The sequence below is a fragment of the Apostichopus japonicus genome, chromosome 2 (genome assembly GCF_037975245.1).
Source record: "Apostichopus japonicus isolate 1M-3 chromosome 2, ASM3797524v1, whole genome shotgun sequence".
Classification (NCBI taxonomy): domain Eukaryota; kingdom Metazoa; phylum Echinodermata; class Holothuroidea; order Aspidochirotida; family Stichopodidae; genus Apostichopus; species Apostichopus japonicus.
Genome location: NC_092562.1, coordinates 13,578,168 through 13,594,958, shown reverse-complemented (window position 1 = coordinate 13,594,958; position 16,791 = coordinate 13,578,168). Strand labels below are relative to the sequence as shown.

The window sequence follows — 16,791 nt, the reverse complement described above, 5'->3', positions numbered from 1 at the left end:
ATATCTCGAATTCAATTTTGAATATCTCGAATTCAATTTTGGATATCTCGAATTCTTTTCTTGATATCTCGAATTCAATTTTGGTAATCTCGAATTCAATTCGAGATATCCTTAATAATTTTTCCATTTGACATATCTTTAATTTATTTCTTGATAGCTTAAAAAAATCAATTTGATATCTTAAAGAAAATTCAAGATATCGAAAGTGCAATTACTGCAGGATATCTCAAATTGAATTGGAGATATCTGAAATAATTCGAGATATCTTCAATTTAATTCGAGATATCTGAAATTAATTGCAGATATGTCGAATTAAATTGAAGATATCTCTAAACTATTGAATAAATGTTAACATGGCGTTCCTAACAGACGCCTCCCGGGGGTCAGTATTTTATCTCTCAGAGGGAGAAGAAGATCATTAACCCTTACTTGCATTCTCAGATGTGAACAAGGCGTGGTATCTTCCATGGCATATGACCATGCACTTGATTTCACAGTCCAAATACCGTGTTAGCCTGCCAACACATTTGAATGGTGTGTGTGATGAAGACAAATACAATCGGAGGGGGGTGGGTAGGGTTAGAGGGGAAATGGTTAGCCTGGGCATACTTCAGGGAAGTTCAGGGGCCTCAAAGATTTGGAGGTGTGACCATAATTCGCTTGTTAATAATCTAGCGGCGTATAGAGGGCCTTAGGAAAGGGGACGTTATTACCAGAGTATGCATGTGTCATAGTATGCATGTGCCTTCCAAAGTATGCATGTGCCTTCCAATCATAAGGTCCCCAGTTCGAGTCACTCCAAGATTGTCGTCCAGTTACAGAGTTGTTGATAATTGACAATTCATAATCATGGACGTTAAATATGAATGTAAGAGACTGACTTCGGTCAGCTTGCGGCTTTGATATAACCAATTAGGCTTCTTCGCGAGTACCTGCTTGCAGGAGGATCTAAAATACATCCAATACATATATATACATACTGTTTATGGTGGGCCAGTTACCATGGACGACGGTTGGGGAGTATATAGCCTCGCTTACTCCACCTGACTAATGACAAACTGTAAAGTGCTATACTGCGTGTATGCTGTAACCTCCATATGCCAGTTTCTTTCCTTTTGCCATGTTTTCCTTTTGCTCATCAGCCTTTATCATTCAAAGTGACCGCCTCTTCTTTCTTTTGCTTGTTTGTTTTCTCCTTTTCATTTTCATGTAAAGAAGCTGTAATTCTTTGCAGGTTTGTCCTCCTACACACTTGACAACAAGTGACTCAGGGCTTTTAGGTTTGGGAGTAAACTTACCCCGCCGGAGATGCTCCATTTGGTTTTCTGCTTAAAATATACAAGACCTTTAGAAGTTCGGAATGGACACCAATGTTACTTTATCCGCATAAGGCTTCTCTTTTTCTTTGTTTTTTTCTCTTATTCTGTGGAGAGTAAATATACATCAGCCGTGTCTGTGGAAATATTGTAACAACGACCACGCATACTCTGCATGTATACTATAGACGTTTGGAACGCGGACACACAGTTTGCGAAACTTTTGGGATGGAAAATTTTACCCTAAGAAACCGGTCGTTACTTATTTTCGCTTTAAGGAGTATGTTCTTATGCGGTGGTATCTATTTTGCAGTCTGGAATTCAATTAAACCGCCACTGAGGCAACGAGACACCTTGCTAATTTCCTCATCACCTCCTGGGAAGAGTTATCACCATGGAAATCGTGACAGAATTCAGGGCATAGTACACATGACAAGAGATGGTGATGTATTTTCTAGAGGTAAAATAATTAAACTTTGTCAAAGCAGGGAGTTGTTAGGGTGCTAGCTCAAGTATATCAACTAAGTGAATGAAATGTTGACTTATCGATAATAAAGAATGTGATGTTGGTACTTGCTTAAGCGTTGGAACTTGCTTAAGCGTTGGAACGTGTGGGGTGGGAGGGACACTGTCACCCCCCCCCCCTCCATTATGGAAACTAGGGATATATGTATATATTTCTGTCCCCTCACTTTTTCAAGAAGGGATGCAATTCACGGTATAATGCTAACCCATTCAGTTGGATCATCATGGGGCGCATATCATGGTGGGGGACAGCGGGACGCTTCCCCACCAACTTTTTCAGTGGTGGGGACATGATATACCGTGTCCCCACCAATTTTTCTTGACTAAACGCTGCATTTCAAATTGTATTAAACTTTTAGTTTGAGTTGAGGTTTCATGGTAGTGATGGTACTGTGAGACCTATGAGCTTTCTAAGATGAATATTTACGGGCATGTAGGAGCAGCATTCATATAAGTGGATGTAACTTAATTTATCACTAGTTCTCATATTATTATATTTATCCACAGTTGTTTAATATAGGACGGAAATCGCATTTGCGGCAGTCTATAATTGTTTTCTGGGAGAGGACCCCAGACCCATCGTATACAAAAGTCTACTTGGATTAGTTGTCCTCTTATTTTTTTTTTTTTTTCTGCACACGCCCATGTATTTCCCCAAACTAAATTTCTAAGCCATGAAATCTAAAACTTAAGGAGGTTTGTGAGGATCATTGGGTCTGGAAAGTGTTATTTCCGTCGATCTGTGAGGTCATGGGCGGCGATCCGTATTTCCGAGTGGGGGGGGGGGGGATATGACCTTGTTGACTATCTAAGCGTAGCGCCACCATGAGTTTGCGCGAAGCGTACAAGAAAATTTTGGGATTTACAAACCCTCTAGATGGCCGGAAACGGCACTTACCGAGGTTTCCAAGCGGCATATACCCAACTTTAAAATAAGGATATCATATCCAAAATATCTCATAATCAGGATCCAAAATACTTTTTGTTTAATTTCGGGTGTTATTTTGGGAAAATTGCCCAACTCAATCTTGTTTCAGGCGCTACGTTAGAATGTTCGAGATCTCTTTTATATTATTCGATGAAGAAAATGGCCTCATGCAGGCTATTATAGGCCTATACACATGCAATACACAATTACACATAGTTACATTCCTAGGTACCGATTGCTAGGGCATCCAGGTGAAACGTGTATTAAGCATTACCCTGGTAATATGAGATTCTCAGCTGTTCGAGGGAACATGTACGTGTGTAGGCCTACTAAAGGGCCTATATGAATCATCGAGGTACCTGTAAATGAATCTGGAGAAACTATCACACAGTAAATACGCGCGAACGCGCGTACCATGCATGGAGGGTCATGTGATGTGTTCCAGGACGGTACTAATATTTTACTCTCCCCATTACGCATGATGATTTCACCCAACTAGTACGTAAATGTGTATGCGTGCTTAGAGCAGCAGACGACACCCGTTACCTAGCAATAACCGTGCCTGTAGCCTAACGTGATAGCTATATTCCGGCTGAGCAGCATTAGGCTCTGTTCCATGGAGACAACGAGGTAAATGAATCTGGAGGATTCATGTCAATTGGGTGCGCGCGTACCATGTATGGAGGGTCATGTGATGTGTTCCAGGGTGGTACTATACTGATATTTCTCTGTAGCAGTTCGAGAACAGTGTTAGCGACTTCGTGAAAGATTGGTCGGTTCGGACATGGGAACTAACGGCATAAGAAGGTACTGGTACTTCAGGCCTACGAAATAGTGTTAATATGCTAACGTTCAACCTTATTCTCTTGAATGAAGGCAGGCTTTCTACATAATCTTACTTATTAATACAGCTCTAGGGGTAAGCTTTGTCTCATATGGCCTAACGTTATTACTACACGCTATAAGTGAATGTAGAAATGGGAAATGTGGGGAAATGTTTAGTTCAGTGCAACTACGGAATTCTCCATGGAACAGAGCCTAATGCTGCTCGACGGGAATATAGCTATCACGTTAGGCTACAGGCACGGTTATTGCTAGGTAACGGGTGTCGTCTGCTGCCCTAAGCCCGCAAACACATTTACGTACTAGTTGGGTGAAATCATCATGCGTAATAGGGAGAGTAGTATATTAGTACCACCCTGGAACACATCACATGACCCTCCATACATGGTACGCGCGTACGCGCGTATTTACTGTGTGATAGTTTCTCCAGATTCATTTACCTCGTTGCATGGAGAATTCCGTGGCTGCACTGAACTAAACTTTGCCCCACAGCACCAAACGCTCACCCTTGAAATACAATTCAGACATCGACATTTCCCGCTGCAAGCCCAATGTATCTGTACCATAGAAATAAAGAGAGGATCTGTACTTGTTCTGTGCCAGCATGTCTAACGTTACCGGTAGCATATTAGCACTATTTCGTAGGCCTGAAGTACCAGTACCTTCTTACGCCGTTACTTCCCATGTTCGATCCGTCTTGGTGCAAATCTTTCACGAAGTCACTAACACTATTTTCGAACTGCTACAGAGAAATATCAGTTTGGTACCAGCCTGGAACACATCACATGACCCTCCATGCATGGTACGCGCGCCCAATTGACATGAATCTTCCAGATTCATTTACCTCGATGATATGAATACTATGAGGGTGCATATATGTACTACATCAATACCGTGGGCGCAATTATACATTTTGTTGTTATATGGCCAATGAAGCCTACAGTCAACTATTCTTGCTTTATAAAGACGCTTTACTTGAAAAGATCGCACTGCGTTTATGGTAGGCGAGAAATGAAGATAAAAAAGAGCCGTACATTCACGATGATGCATAAATGTAGGCATGAAAATATTCTTAACCCTGGCATTTGGTGGGGGGATATGGTGTATTACATCCCCTCCACCCATTTTCATGGGGGGGATATATCCCCCCATCCCCCCCCCCCAGGATCGCCGCCCATGTGTGAGGTATATTTGCCAAAAATGTATTGTACGCAACGCGCCAACATATTATGGTCGCGCACCGCTTATAGTATCAGAGAACAGACACGCGTCCCCCACCATTATCCAAGACTGATCTGCGCCCATGAGTTGGATAATTGGTAAGGAGTGAGCAACCGCGGAACCAGGCAATCAGGCAACTGATAAACTCATGTAACTCATGACTCTACTTTTTAGCTGTTTTTCTCTAAACTTTTGACATGAAAGGGGAAATTTTCGATGAAAAACTGACATTCGTACAGTTTAGAAAAAAGGCGAAATTTTGATATCAAATAGTTGATACTTTCAAGGTACCACCTCGGCCACCGTAGCATACATCTACAAAACTAAGTTACTTGTGGTGACTCAACAGCTCAAACTCCACCGGTTTTCCGCCCCCCTAACATATTTTAAAAACTGCCTACGTCACTGATTTAGGATATTTCGTATACAGGCATTGCCTCATGGACGATATTTGGAATATTGGAGTGCGACAGTCGTAATTTCCGACTGTCGCACTTTAGTTTATCTAGGCCTCTTCATTTATTCCTGTGATTGTGCATGACCTAAAAGTTGAAATATTTCAGTCAAAATTGACCTTTAATCAGTGATATTTACCACGTTTTCCTTGCCACTTTGAGAAATTGTATCTCGTGATTCTTATACTTCACCGTACAAAATTTCGTATGATTTTGAATACTCCAAAAAAGAATGCCTAATAGAACTACCGTCATATATGCGTAGGAGCCCAATTTGAATGGGTGGGGGGGGGGGGGGTGCTGTAACGACTTGCCCGAAAAATATAACCAAAATTTTTCGCGCGTTCCACATGATAATGTGCATATCATATAGGCATGCATCGGTTTTTACATCGCATGCCAATAACATACAATCATTTTCCGTCTTATTACCCTTCCATATTGGTTATAATTATTGGGAAAGTCGTTACAATATTAAAAGTAATACTAATATAAGTTTAACCACTGAAAAACACATTGCATATTATCTTTCTTTCAGTAGGTGCCCGAAAAGTTATCAGCATATTGAACGAATTTTCACAAAAATATTTGGCTGGGGTGGTGTGGGGGAGGGGGAGGGGGCTAATAAGTTTGTGAAATGAGTGCCAGTGGGTACAAATATATCGAAAATAGTTGAGAACAAAAGTGCAGTCGCGAAAGATTGGGTGTCCGACTGACACTGACCGTATCGTTGATGAGTATCGCGAGGGTGGGGGGGGGGTACAAGACAGCAGTCGGAATTTTCTGGCTTCAAAACCCATCTAGTTGGATTTTCAGCCACTACCCCCCCCCCACCTCCCCATCCAATCATCAGGCCTTAGCTACGTCCCTGTCACCACTTCTGTTATTTAAGCACAGAAATATTCTACTCTATCATAACATACATCATAACATAAACATAATCATAATCATAACATACATCAACATATTCTACTCTGTTAGTTGGAAGTACCATCTCAATCTGGCGGTTACCTATATTTCGATTGGCTTAATTCTGCCACTTATTCATGTAATTCATATAGTAGAATGGGTCTATGGTATAATCGTGGCAGCTCTTCTTTCCTATATATTATACAAATATTTGATCTATCCTTGAAATCGACGATACTTACCTGTCTCTAGTCTACTTCTGCACTTTCCTCATCTACCTAACCGACACACAGAGACTCCACTCCGTCACTCAATCCTCCGAATTCAGAATCTACCATCCATAAGTTTAACCTATATAGGCGTTTCCTATAAGTGTTTTTGAATGTGGTACATTTCTTAAGTTTTTCTTACCTTGTGTCACTTGCCAGGTATCACCATCCACGATGTAAGGGGACTGGGTGGGATGGGGGGGGGGGGACTGAGAATGTCCCAGTTAAAGTGTTTGATTATAATGATCAGCACCATAAGTGGATCGCGAGATTCTTCTAGACTACCTCCAACCCCCCACTCCCGCCCCCAGAAAATATCTACAATTTTATATTGATATAATGTTTTGACAACCAAGCATCGTTAGATGATTCATTTTTGGTAAACATGAATTCACACTGTTTCCAGTATTGACACATACACTGAAAAAGGCTCTGTTTTATCGAATGCTGTTACCACGCATGCATGAGACCATTATTATTTATAGGCGATATTTCCATCGACTTAGTACATACTCACTTCGTCACATGCCAAGGTTGCTAGGGAATAAACAGATGTTTTCAAACCACTTGCAATTCCCCCTTACTAGTTTACACCAACAGTAAACGTATATTTGATCTTCTTCGACGTCGAAGCATTAAAATAAAATGATGATAAACCATTGCAAAAGGAATAATAATAAGAAAAAAACCCAGATTAACCCTTCTAATGTTTTATTCAATAATCGTAGTACAGTGGGCTACACGTATACCGCTATAAATCCTTGAAGAGGGTCGGATTTGCTTTCTTTGTGTATGGTCGTATGGAGACTTAATCTACAAAAAGTCCCATCGCAAAACTCCTACTCAAAACAGATAGCTCTTTTGAATGTGCCGATACAAGTACTGTGATAAGATACTTCCATGCATCATTTAATACGGATAAATGAGTGTTTCGTGTCAACAAAGGGGTGCGTCGTTAAATTGCGCGTATACAGGTGGTTTGCTGTGCATAAACTTCAGATGCAGACCAGACCAGTATAATGCCGAAAGGAATCCTTATGTAGAGGGGACTAACACACACTGGACTGGAGAATTCGTTGAGAATTAGTTACGATTCACAACTCCTCGTTGGACTGCCTTTCCAAAACTTTCAGAAGTCAACTGACCTATACTTCGTGTTAAAAGTTAATTAAATACTAGAACATTCCGAGATGGCAAGACTATATCACCATAGTATTGATCTCAAGGATTTGTTTTTGTGTTTGTTGTTCCTCTGCGGTGTTCTCTACCTAACAATCTTGGAACGACCAACATTATTGCCTCTTAACCACGAAGGTTCCTTCTTGCATGGAGGGAAAATTAATCGCCAAGAAAAACACGCTAAACTGAGTAGTATAACAAGAATGATAAGTGCCAGTGAACTAACAGTCGTTGCAGGTAATTTATATATTTATTTAACTTTTGACAGAAGGGTAAAACTCGGTTAGCTAGAATGCTAATCTCCCCCCGATGCCCATAAAAGTAAAACTAAGGTAAACAAATAGCCAAAAACTAAAGCAAGAAAGAAAAAGCAACAGAATTTAAAGATGAAGGAAAACGAAGTAGAAAAAAATGATGCGACTGTGGGCTTTATGAAAATTTGAGCTTTGAAGATATTAACATCGTTTCGTTAACATTCATTACTGAATTCATTACCATTGGTTTTGTTTATACACCACTCTTTTTATGTTAGAAACATCTTCCTCCGTATCTTCATGTTTAGTTCCTGAATATTAGTATCGAATAAATATAATGTTGTGTCATCCGCGTACATGCCTATACAAGACAGTGGTGTAGGCTTAGGGCCACTGTGTCATTAAGAGAAAGTTGTACTTGCAAGAGGTGTCAATGGGTTTAAGAATGCTTTGGACAAGGTTAAGCATTGTAATCGGGTCTGAGTGTTTGTGTCTTCAGTTTTTTTCTCTCTCTCTATAGAGTCCTTGATGGGGACTTAAGTGTCCCTCCTGATCCTTTTTTTTTACATTTTTAAACTAAACTAAACTAAGAAAGATGCGAAATAGTAATGGCCCAAGAATTGAACCCTGTTGTGGCACCCTGCAGAGGCCACTTCCATTGCATAACGGAACATAGCGCTCATGGCACTCCGTGAGGGTCTTTAACTGTGTAGCGCAAGAGCCATTTTGTGTGTGTTTTGACCTGTATCTTCTCATGTGTATTTAGTCAATCATATTGGACCATCCATATTTTGAAAGCTTAAACGGTTAGCTTTCAGGTGGTGTATGCCTTAATCCATATATTACGGTAACCTTACGCCAATTTTAAATGAAAATTTTTTTTAGGACATTTTCAATGAGAGTACACTTGGAAACCAGTGGCGGAGCGTCCATACAGTCGGGGGTGGGGGGGGGCGATGCCCCCTGACGGACTCAAATGAACTGCTGGCGCCCTTTTCAGCTCTTTACCACTTTTTACTCATTCGCGATTATTGACTTTTTTATTGCGCTCTCATCTACCTATATTGACATTTGTCACATTTTGTTGGTGTAATTTCGCGATGACACCTATTTATTCTTCGTTTATCTGCAAATTAGCAAGGCCCGGAAAGGGTCATTTCTGGCGATCTAGGGAGTATCTTTACTCAGAAAAATTCTGTATACGCTACGCGCCAACCGGCGGTGGCGCTCCGCTTAGATAATGTCGAAATTGCCCTGTACAGACCATTCTCGCCCCTCCTGACCAATATCCCTAGCTCCGCCACTGTTGGAAACCCTAGTTTTTCCGCACTGTGGGGGCTATTTGGCACCGTAACTTTTGTATGCGAAGTCCTATAATCCCAGTTCAAACGGTGAATTAAACTATGAATATTCGGTAAAAAAGAAGAAACTTTGTCTATGTACGTATACTTTGCACCCTTTCTGTATAAGGTATGTTCCGAACCATTTGAGTGTGTTATCGCGGAAAAGCCATACATATGTCACATTTGTTACAAGATATTTGTGATTAGGCCTATAGCAAGATCAAAGACTTTTCGAAGTTGAACAAAGACGGCTCTATACTGTATCCATTGTCGTTAGTTTCCATCCATTTATCAATAATCTTAATGAGGGTAGTTTCGCATGAATGATTCTCTCTAAAACCAGACTGGGCAATTCGTAGTAAGTTTTCAAGGTACTTTGTGAAAGTTGTATTTTCTCAAGTCTGATAATCTGGTAATACCGGTATAGAATGGATATGGGTCTATAGTTTGAGATGTTAAGCTTGGAATTATTTTTGAAGATTGACCTAACTTTCGCTTTTTTTCCCCATTTCGTAGGGAATATACATGACATCTAATAGGTGTTGTTTAGAATTATATGAGTCAAGCTACCAACGATCTATTCGACAGAGTATTTGAGAACAAAGGCACTGAATCCATCTTGACCAGTGGCTTAACGAGAATTAATTGCTTTCAATGGCTTATAAGAACAAAATCCTCGGATAATATACGGAATATTAAATTCTACAGCAGCTGGTCTTTTGGAAGATACGTACGACTTATAACATTTTCCAAATAATGTGAGGTGTTGAACACATTTTCGTCATAATACTGTCAAGCAATTGAGATAAACAAATTGATAAAGGTATTTGATGCGATCTTGTTCCTCCAAAGTCGCCATGGTCTTTAAAAACTTAATGGCATGTATTTTAGATCCTCTTGCAATCAGGAACTCGCGAAGAAGCCTCATTGGCTTATCAAAGTCGCAATCTGACCGAAGTCAGTCTCTTACATTCATATTTAACGTCCATGATTATGAATTGTCAATTGTCAACAACTCTGTAACTGGATGACATACATTAATCTTGGAGTGACTCGAACCGGGGACCGTATGAGTGAAAGGCACCGGCGGTAACCACTGAGCTAACACTCCTAAAAGTTTTTAAAGATATTAATGATCGACTAGCGGTTGCTGATTTAACAAATGCATCTTCCTTGATGATCGTAGTCATACAGATTTTTGCGCGAAACACTTCTTTAGTCTCAACAACCAAGACAGTAATGCTTTACTTATAAAGACAACCATAATTCGTTATATGTTCTAATGTAGCTCTTTTAAGGTTTGCAAATAAAGGTATGAAAAAAAAAGGCACCGGCGGAAACCACTGAGCTAACTCTCCTATAGGTGTTATAAGGTGATAGTGAACTTAGTGGTTAGGTAAGACCCACATTAAAAAGACGTTATGTATATGGGGACATTCGGCCGTGTAGCAAGCGAGAGAGAGAGGAAGAGAGACGTAGAAGAAGTAGGGGGGGGGGGTGGATGCCGGGTGCCTAAATTATCACCCAAAGTAGACGAATAAATTGTAGAAGGCGAGGGGGTATAGCTAGTACACAGACTGTGGGAGCCCAAAATTAGAAATGAAGGTTCTTTAACGATAGGAATTTTGAGATGAATAAACCTACGCACTTTATCCTGGCTTGCACTTTAGCAGATTTCCTCTTTGGAAAAGAAAAACAGGTTGATAATCCAACTTGTTTATCTATCAGGCATCTCTTCGCCAGAATACCAATCATGCTGTTCTATATAGTAAAGACAGTCCGACGGCGGATGGAATTCGCTTTTAGAATAACCGTTTCTCTCAAATTACATAACAGAATCCCTGATCAATCAACCGCTACATTACGATTGTTGAAAGACGTTTATAGATGCCAAATAATGGCAGAAACACAATGTACGTCGTAATCGGTATTGTATACTTAACATCCCAAGCCCTGATCTTGTGTAGTAGAGATACACTTCCAAGAGGCCCGTGTATGGCAAGCCATGTGGGACAAACACCGCATAATATATCCGCGTATTAATTCGAATATATACGCGTATTAATTGAATATACATGTGTTGTACATGCGTATAGTTTCGCTTTTTGAAGCGATCTCGCAAGCCCGCCAAAATATTTATCGTTGATATATTTACACAGCAAGAGCGGAAGTGTGTTTTCGTGTACATTCGAATTAATCCGTGCATAAATTGGATTTAATCCCCATATGTATTCTATTTAATACGTGTATATATTCGAATCAATACGTGTCTATATTCGAATTAATACGTGTATATATTCGAATTAATATGCGGATATATTTAAGCCATATGATTGGCTAATAATATACGCGTATATATTCCAATTAATACGCGTATAAATTCCAATTAATACGCTGATATATTATGCGGTGTTTGTCCCACATGGCTTGCTATACCCGTGATATATACTCACGTATCGTAACACCGTCATGTCCATATACGCTTAGGCGCGTATAGCGAGGAAATTGCCAAGGGGGGAGCGAAGCCTGTCGGCAAACTATCTAAGCGTATCGCCACTATGTGTTGGCGCGAAGCGTAAAAGAAAAGTTTGGCCGAAAATGCCTCCCAGATAAAATACAATTTTATAGTAAATGTAATTACATAAGTTAGTTTACGTTTACGCGATGTGATGAATATCAACCAATTTTTAGCGGGTTACAAAAAAAAAAAAAAAAAAAAAACAGTGTTCACAAAAGTACTTGCCTTCAGATTCCGATCCCCTCCTCCATCCGCCCGCCCAACCCCCATATTAATATTACAAGATAATCCGGCGTGTTACCGTAAAACGGGGTAACGTTGGCACCCGGGGTAATATTGGCAGTTAAGGGGTTTTATTAAATTGACCGACTGCCCTCTATTTTCGACAGTGTTTCAATATTGTGATTTCGTGTGATGTTTGGGGGTATAAAGGGTAGAACATTTTGCCAACATGATTATTATGATAGATACTATTTGAAATAATTTGTAAACAATTGAAATTAGGAAATAATGTGCTAATTTGCATAAATATTGTGCAAGCTCCCATTGCCGCTCTAAGTATTATTTTTGGTTTTGAGAGTTTTTCTTCGAATCCCAGCCCCCTCAATGTCCAAAAAATAAACTTTTGCAAAAAATTGATTGAATATTTTTTTATTTTTTTTATACTATTGATTTAGTACTGTATATACCTGCCAAAGTTGCCCCAAATGTAAAAATCATTTTTTGGGGTTTACTTATCACATAAGTTTTAAGAACACCACATATTTACATCAAATTTGATCTATATAAATACATAAGAATGCCAATGTTCATTTTTAACATAAGAAACGTGTTTTTTTTATTATTATACTCTTTATTTATTCGACAAATAAGCCTAAAACCTGCCAAAGTTACCCCTTTTTACGGTACATTGTACCGCTAGTTGTTCCAATTCCTCCAATGATATTCTGTGATCGTGCAGGCAAATATATATACAATGATTTCTCTCTTATTTTTTGAAATTTTTTAAAAACACCAGTGACTATTATTTTTAACTAATATTTATCATATTAATTTGAGGTTGATGTTATGATTTGTTTTTTATTGCACAGATACTGTTGCCGATCATCAAGTGGAAACCACGAGTACCGGTGGTTTGCTAATGGCAAACTGTCCAAACGGCTGGTCGTTAGAGGTCATTAAAAAAGGTGACGCAGATAATCCACCCTCTCAAGTATGTCGTAATGACAATTCTAACGCGTGGGTTTGCGGTCCAGGATTTGATAAACTAGCCGGTCATCCATATTGCAAGAAAGGATCATCGAAATCTATCCTCCAATACCCCATTGCACCCAAATATAGTCAAATCTCAGAAGAGCACCAACTGTTGTTTATTCATATCCCTCTCGCCGGTGGCGACGTCATCGAAACGTCATATCTTTTTGACGATCAAAGACGAGTGACGGGGGGACATCCCTTAGGAGGATACCATAAAATCGACGAATTTGACGCGATTGCCTTTCAAGATTTTTACAAATTCGCCGTAGTCCGTCATCCGTGTTCACGACTGCACTCCGTTTGGAAAGTTTTATCTCAAGAGTGGATTGACCATAAAACTGATAATAATTTGGCGGGCTTTTTCTTTGATGACGTCACCTCGTCGTCATTTGAAGCTTTCATGGAAAGATCTCTTTTTCCCGGCGGAGATGTTCACATTGAAAGTAACGAACATCTTCAAACACAAGTCGGTATGCTTTTCCGTTCCTCGGGAAAATTTGATATGGATCAACTCTTAGTCTTTGAAACTTGGAACCAGAGTATCCTTGACCTCGGCAGCAGAATAAATATGGACACATCTTCTTTGCAATCTGAAATGATTCAGCTCGATTGTTCTAAACACTACAACTCAGCTAGTTGGGCAAAGTTGACCAATCTTTACGCGATCGATTTTTGTGTTTTAGGTTACTCGATGAATCTTCACGATAGTTCGGAGCTGCAAAACCCAGAGTTAGACTTAACGCCGGATACGCTCGCATCGCGCTATCAAGAATGTACTACAAGACGCCAAAGGGACGATATTACACACAAGATGAGCGCAGACCGCAAAGGCTACCACAGCGACGATATTACCTCCTCTAATAATACGAATTGTGTCATTTATACTTACTTCCAAAAGATTAATGCGATCGCTGAAGAAGAGCGTATTATACAGGCGGCAATCTTACAAATATGGACAGAATCGTGGACATTGGCCGGTTGGAATCCTCGTATACTTAGCGAAGAGGACGCGAAGACACACCCAGATTACCTGAGTCTTCGAGCGAAATTTGAACAGTTACCAACAATAAATAGAAAAGAATACGAAATGTCTTGCTTTTTGAGATACGTCGCCATGGCTACTGTGGGCGGGGGTTGGATGTCCGACTTTGACGTGCTACCATTTCAGTTTCCAGCTTGCTCGCCACCTTTCAAGGATTCATTTACCATCTATGAAGGCATTGTTCCAGCGTTAGTATATGGCACCAGCAACGATTATACTCGTGTGGCGAGATTGATGGGTGAAGTCGAGTGGCAGTCCAATCCAACTTTTATAGCTGTAGGTAAACCTCACGTGTCAGATATGTTATGCTTTGCTCAGTTTTTGTCAGATGGATTAGTAGACATTTTTAGTTTAGTAGAGCAAGTCGAAACCGTATTTCAGGTGCCATTCAGTTGCAATAGTACATCCAAAGAATTCCAGATGAGACGGCCAGATCCCTCACAGTTGCCCATAGCTGTACATTACTCCCATCGCAGTATCTCTGTCATATTGAAAGCAGGAGTATTAACATCTTTGCCCTTAGGACTCAATCAAACTCAAGTCATGTCCATAACAAGAGCGCAAATAATGTCACTATTAAACAAGTTTCTTCACGACACTTGCTTATCCAATCAGTAGTATAGTACTTCGCAATTTTTGTCAGCCATATTGCAATGTGTTGAACATAATTGCGTTCTGTATGAGCAATGTTGCTTTTGCTTGTTGTAGTTTTTGAGCAATTTTCTTGGATGGAAAGGATGATTGGGTTGGGAGGGGATGTGGGGTGGGGTGATGTACATAAATACATAAACTAGCATTCATTTTAAATATTTTGTTATAATATAAATCGAATATATTTTTTACATTTTAAATACATTTTAAATTTTATTAAGTGGAGTGTTTGTATGAAGTTTAAAATGAAATAAAGGGTAGAGGGATGGGGGGGGGGGGTGATCCCAAACTCTCCTCGCCAGTCGGGCGTGCGGCAATGATTCAGTCCGAGGAAAATGGTTCAGTCGAGGATCTATTACTTATATACAGGTTACATTGCCTCTCCCTTTGATGCTCACATGAAGTATTTATAAGCATAACCTTGCGTTCCAGCTTCTAATATAGCTCAGAAGTTGTGGTCTAACTATGCACCAGTATGGATCACTTGGCGTCTATAAATTATTTACTTCTCTCTGGGGTACACGGCTTCAATGATTCCAGGGCAGCACCCATACTTATAAAATACTTGATTCGCCTCTGCAAGGTCTTTCTATATGATTTCGGCCCCTATATCTAAATCAGTCCGGGATGCGGGGGGGGGGGTCGGATTTCCCCTCATTCCACCACGCCCCATGCGCGCACCACTGTAGGAGTGTTAGCTCAGTGGTTAACGCCGGTGCCTTTCAATCATAAGGTCCCGAGTTCGAGTCACTCCAAGATTAATGTATATTTCGTCCAGTTACAGAGTTGTTGACAATTTACAATTCATAATCGTGGACGTCTAATATGAATCTAAGAGACTGACATTGGTCAGCTTGCGGTTATGATAAGCCAAATGATGGCTTCTTTGCGAGTTTCTGCTCGCAGGAGGATCTAAAAATACATACATACACACACACACCCATATACATACATACACACATATTATAAATATGCAAATGATATTTAGATTCAAATGATGTCAAATTTATTCAAAATTAAAACGGTATGAACAAACTGAACTTGTACTATCAATCAGTTTGACCACGCGACCTACCAGTTAATGATATGTCAGGTTACAATTATAAATCAATTTTTTTTTTAAGGGAGGCGTGGGTGGAAATAATATCCTGAGTAAAGCTAGCGGGAGAACATATCCCCAGATGCCATCACATATCCCCCACTGTGATCCAACTTCTTTCAGTATAGTTGAGGGTTTACCCAGTCAAAATAGGTTACATTCAATCAATCACATATCGAGTTAGGAGCAAAATATTAAGATGGCGATTTCCAACTAGCAGTTTGGAATATTTTTCTTTTCAATATAAGTTTCAGAAATATTTGTCACTAGAAAATCCTTGAAAAATCCTGATTTGTAACGCTTTTGGAAATCTTGGTACTAAAATCTGTTTACTAGTGAAGTTTTTTTTATTTCATAAAATGAGAATACTATAGTCTCAAATTTCAAAATAACACAATTTTCCGATATTAAGTTTGGAACTGCATTGAGCACTTCAAGGGGAAGTGTCTGTATTCAGCTATGTCGTCTCGTTAACTTTAAATCTGTCCTTATTCTGTCATGTTACGACGACATTCTCAAAACATAGACTTTCGTACACCGGAATTAAGCTTAACATCTCACCCCCCCTCCCCATCCCCCAAGGTACTATCTTCTCTTTTTCCTTGATTTTACTTCTTTTAATTTACATATATATTTTTAAAATAAAAATGTCGATTTATCAGAATGTTACGAGTAATTTATCTCAAGATTTATGACTTTTTTTTTCTATGACGAAATTTGTTTTATTTTTTTTATATATTTTTCCTCGCAATTTCGACTTCTTATCCCCAAAGTTCGACGAGTTTCTTAAATAATGTCAAATTTTCTCATTGGCATGGAATATATCTTGGTAGTTCGTCTGTTTCATGTCCAGTATAATTTCAAAACTTTATCGAATTATAGGGAATTTCTACTAAATATCCTTAAAAAAAGAAAGAGAAAAAAAAAAAAGATTCGAGCAATAATGAATTGATTGTCTGGCTGTCCGTTCGCTAGCTGAACG

At 39.5% G+C, this 16,791-nt stretch overlaps 1 protein-coding gene across 2 annotated transcripts; it reads left to right on the top strand.

Annotated features, from left to right (window-relative positions):
- Positions 1–1,529: 1,529 nt before the first annotated feature.
- Positions 1,530–16,499, top strand: LOC139978749 (uncharacterized). 2 transcript variants are annotated; one of them, XM_071989218.1, is made up of 2 exons: positions 1,530–1,776; positions 12,852–16,499. In XM_071989218.1, the coding sequence occupies exons 1-2, from the start codon at positions 1,545–1,547 to the stop codon at positions 14,675–14,677; spliced, it is 2,058 nt and encodes a 685-aa protein (XP_071845319.1). In that variant the 5' UTR covers positions 1,530–1,544; the 3' UTR covers positions 14,678–16,499. The 2 variants fall into 2 exon arrangements, with proteins under 2 accessions (XP_071845319.1, XP_071845329.1); XM_071989228.1 differs by lacking the exon at positions 1,530–1,776 and adding an exon at positions 7,448–7,882 and having other exon boundaries at positions 12,852–16,498.
- Positions 16,500–16,791: the final 292 nt, after the last annotated feature.

What these genes read in the sequence shown, in the direction of transcription:
- LOC139978749 (XM_071989218.1), top strand. Translation starts at nt 1,545, where the DNA reads ATGGAAAATTTTACCCTAAGAAACCGGTCGTTACTTATTTTCGCTTTA. An exon ending in TGGTGATGTATTTTCTAGAG is followed by an intron (nt 1,777 to 12,851) that starts GTAAAATAATTA and finishes TTTATTGCACAG; the next exon opens with ATACTGTTGCCGATCATCAA.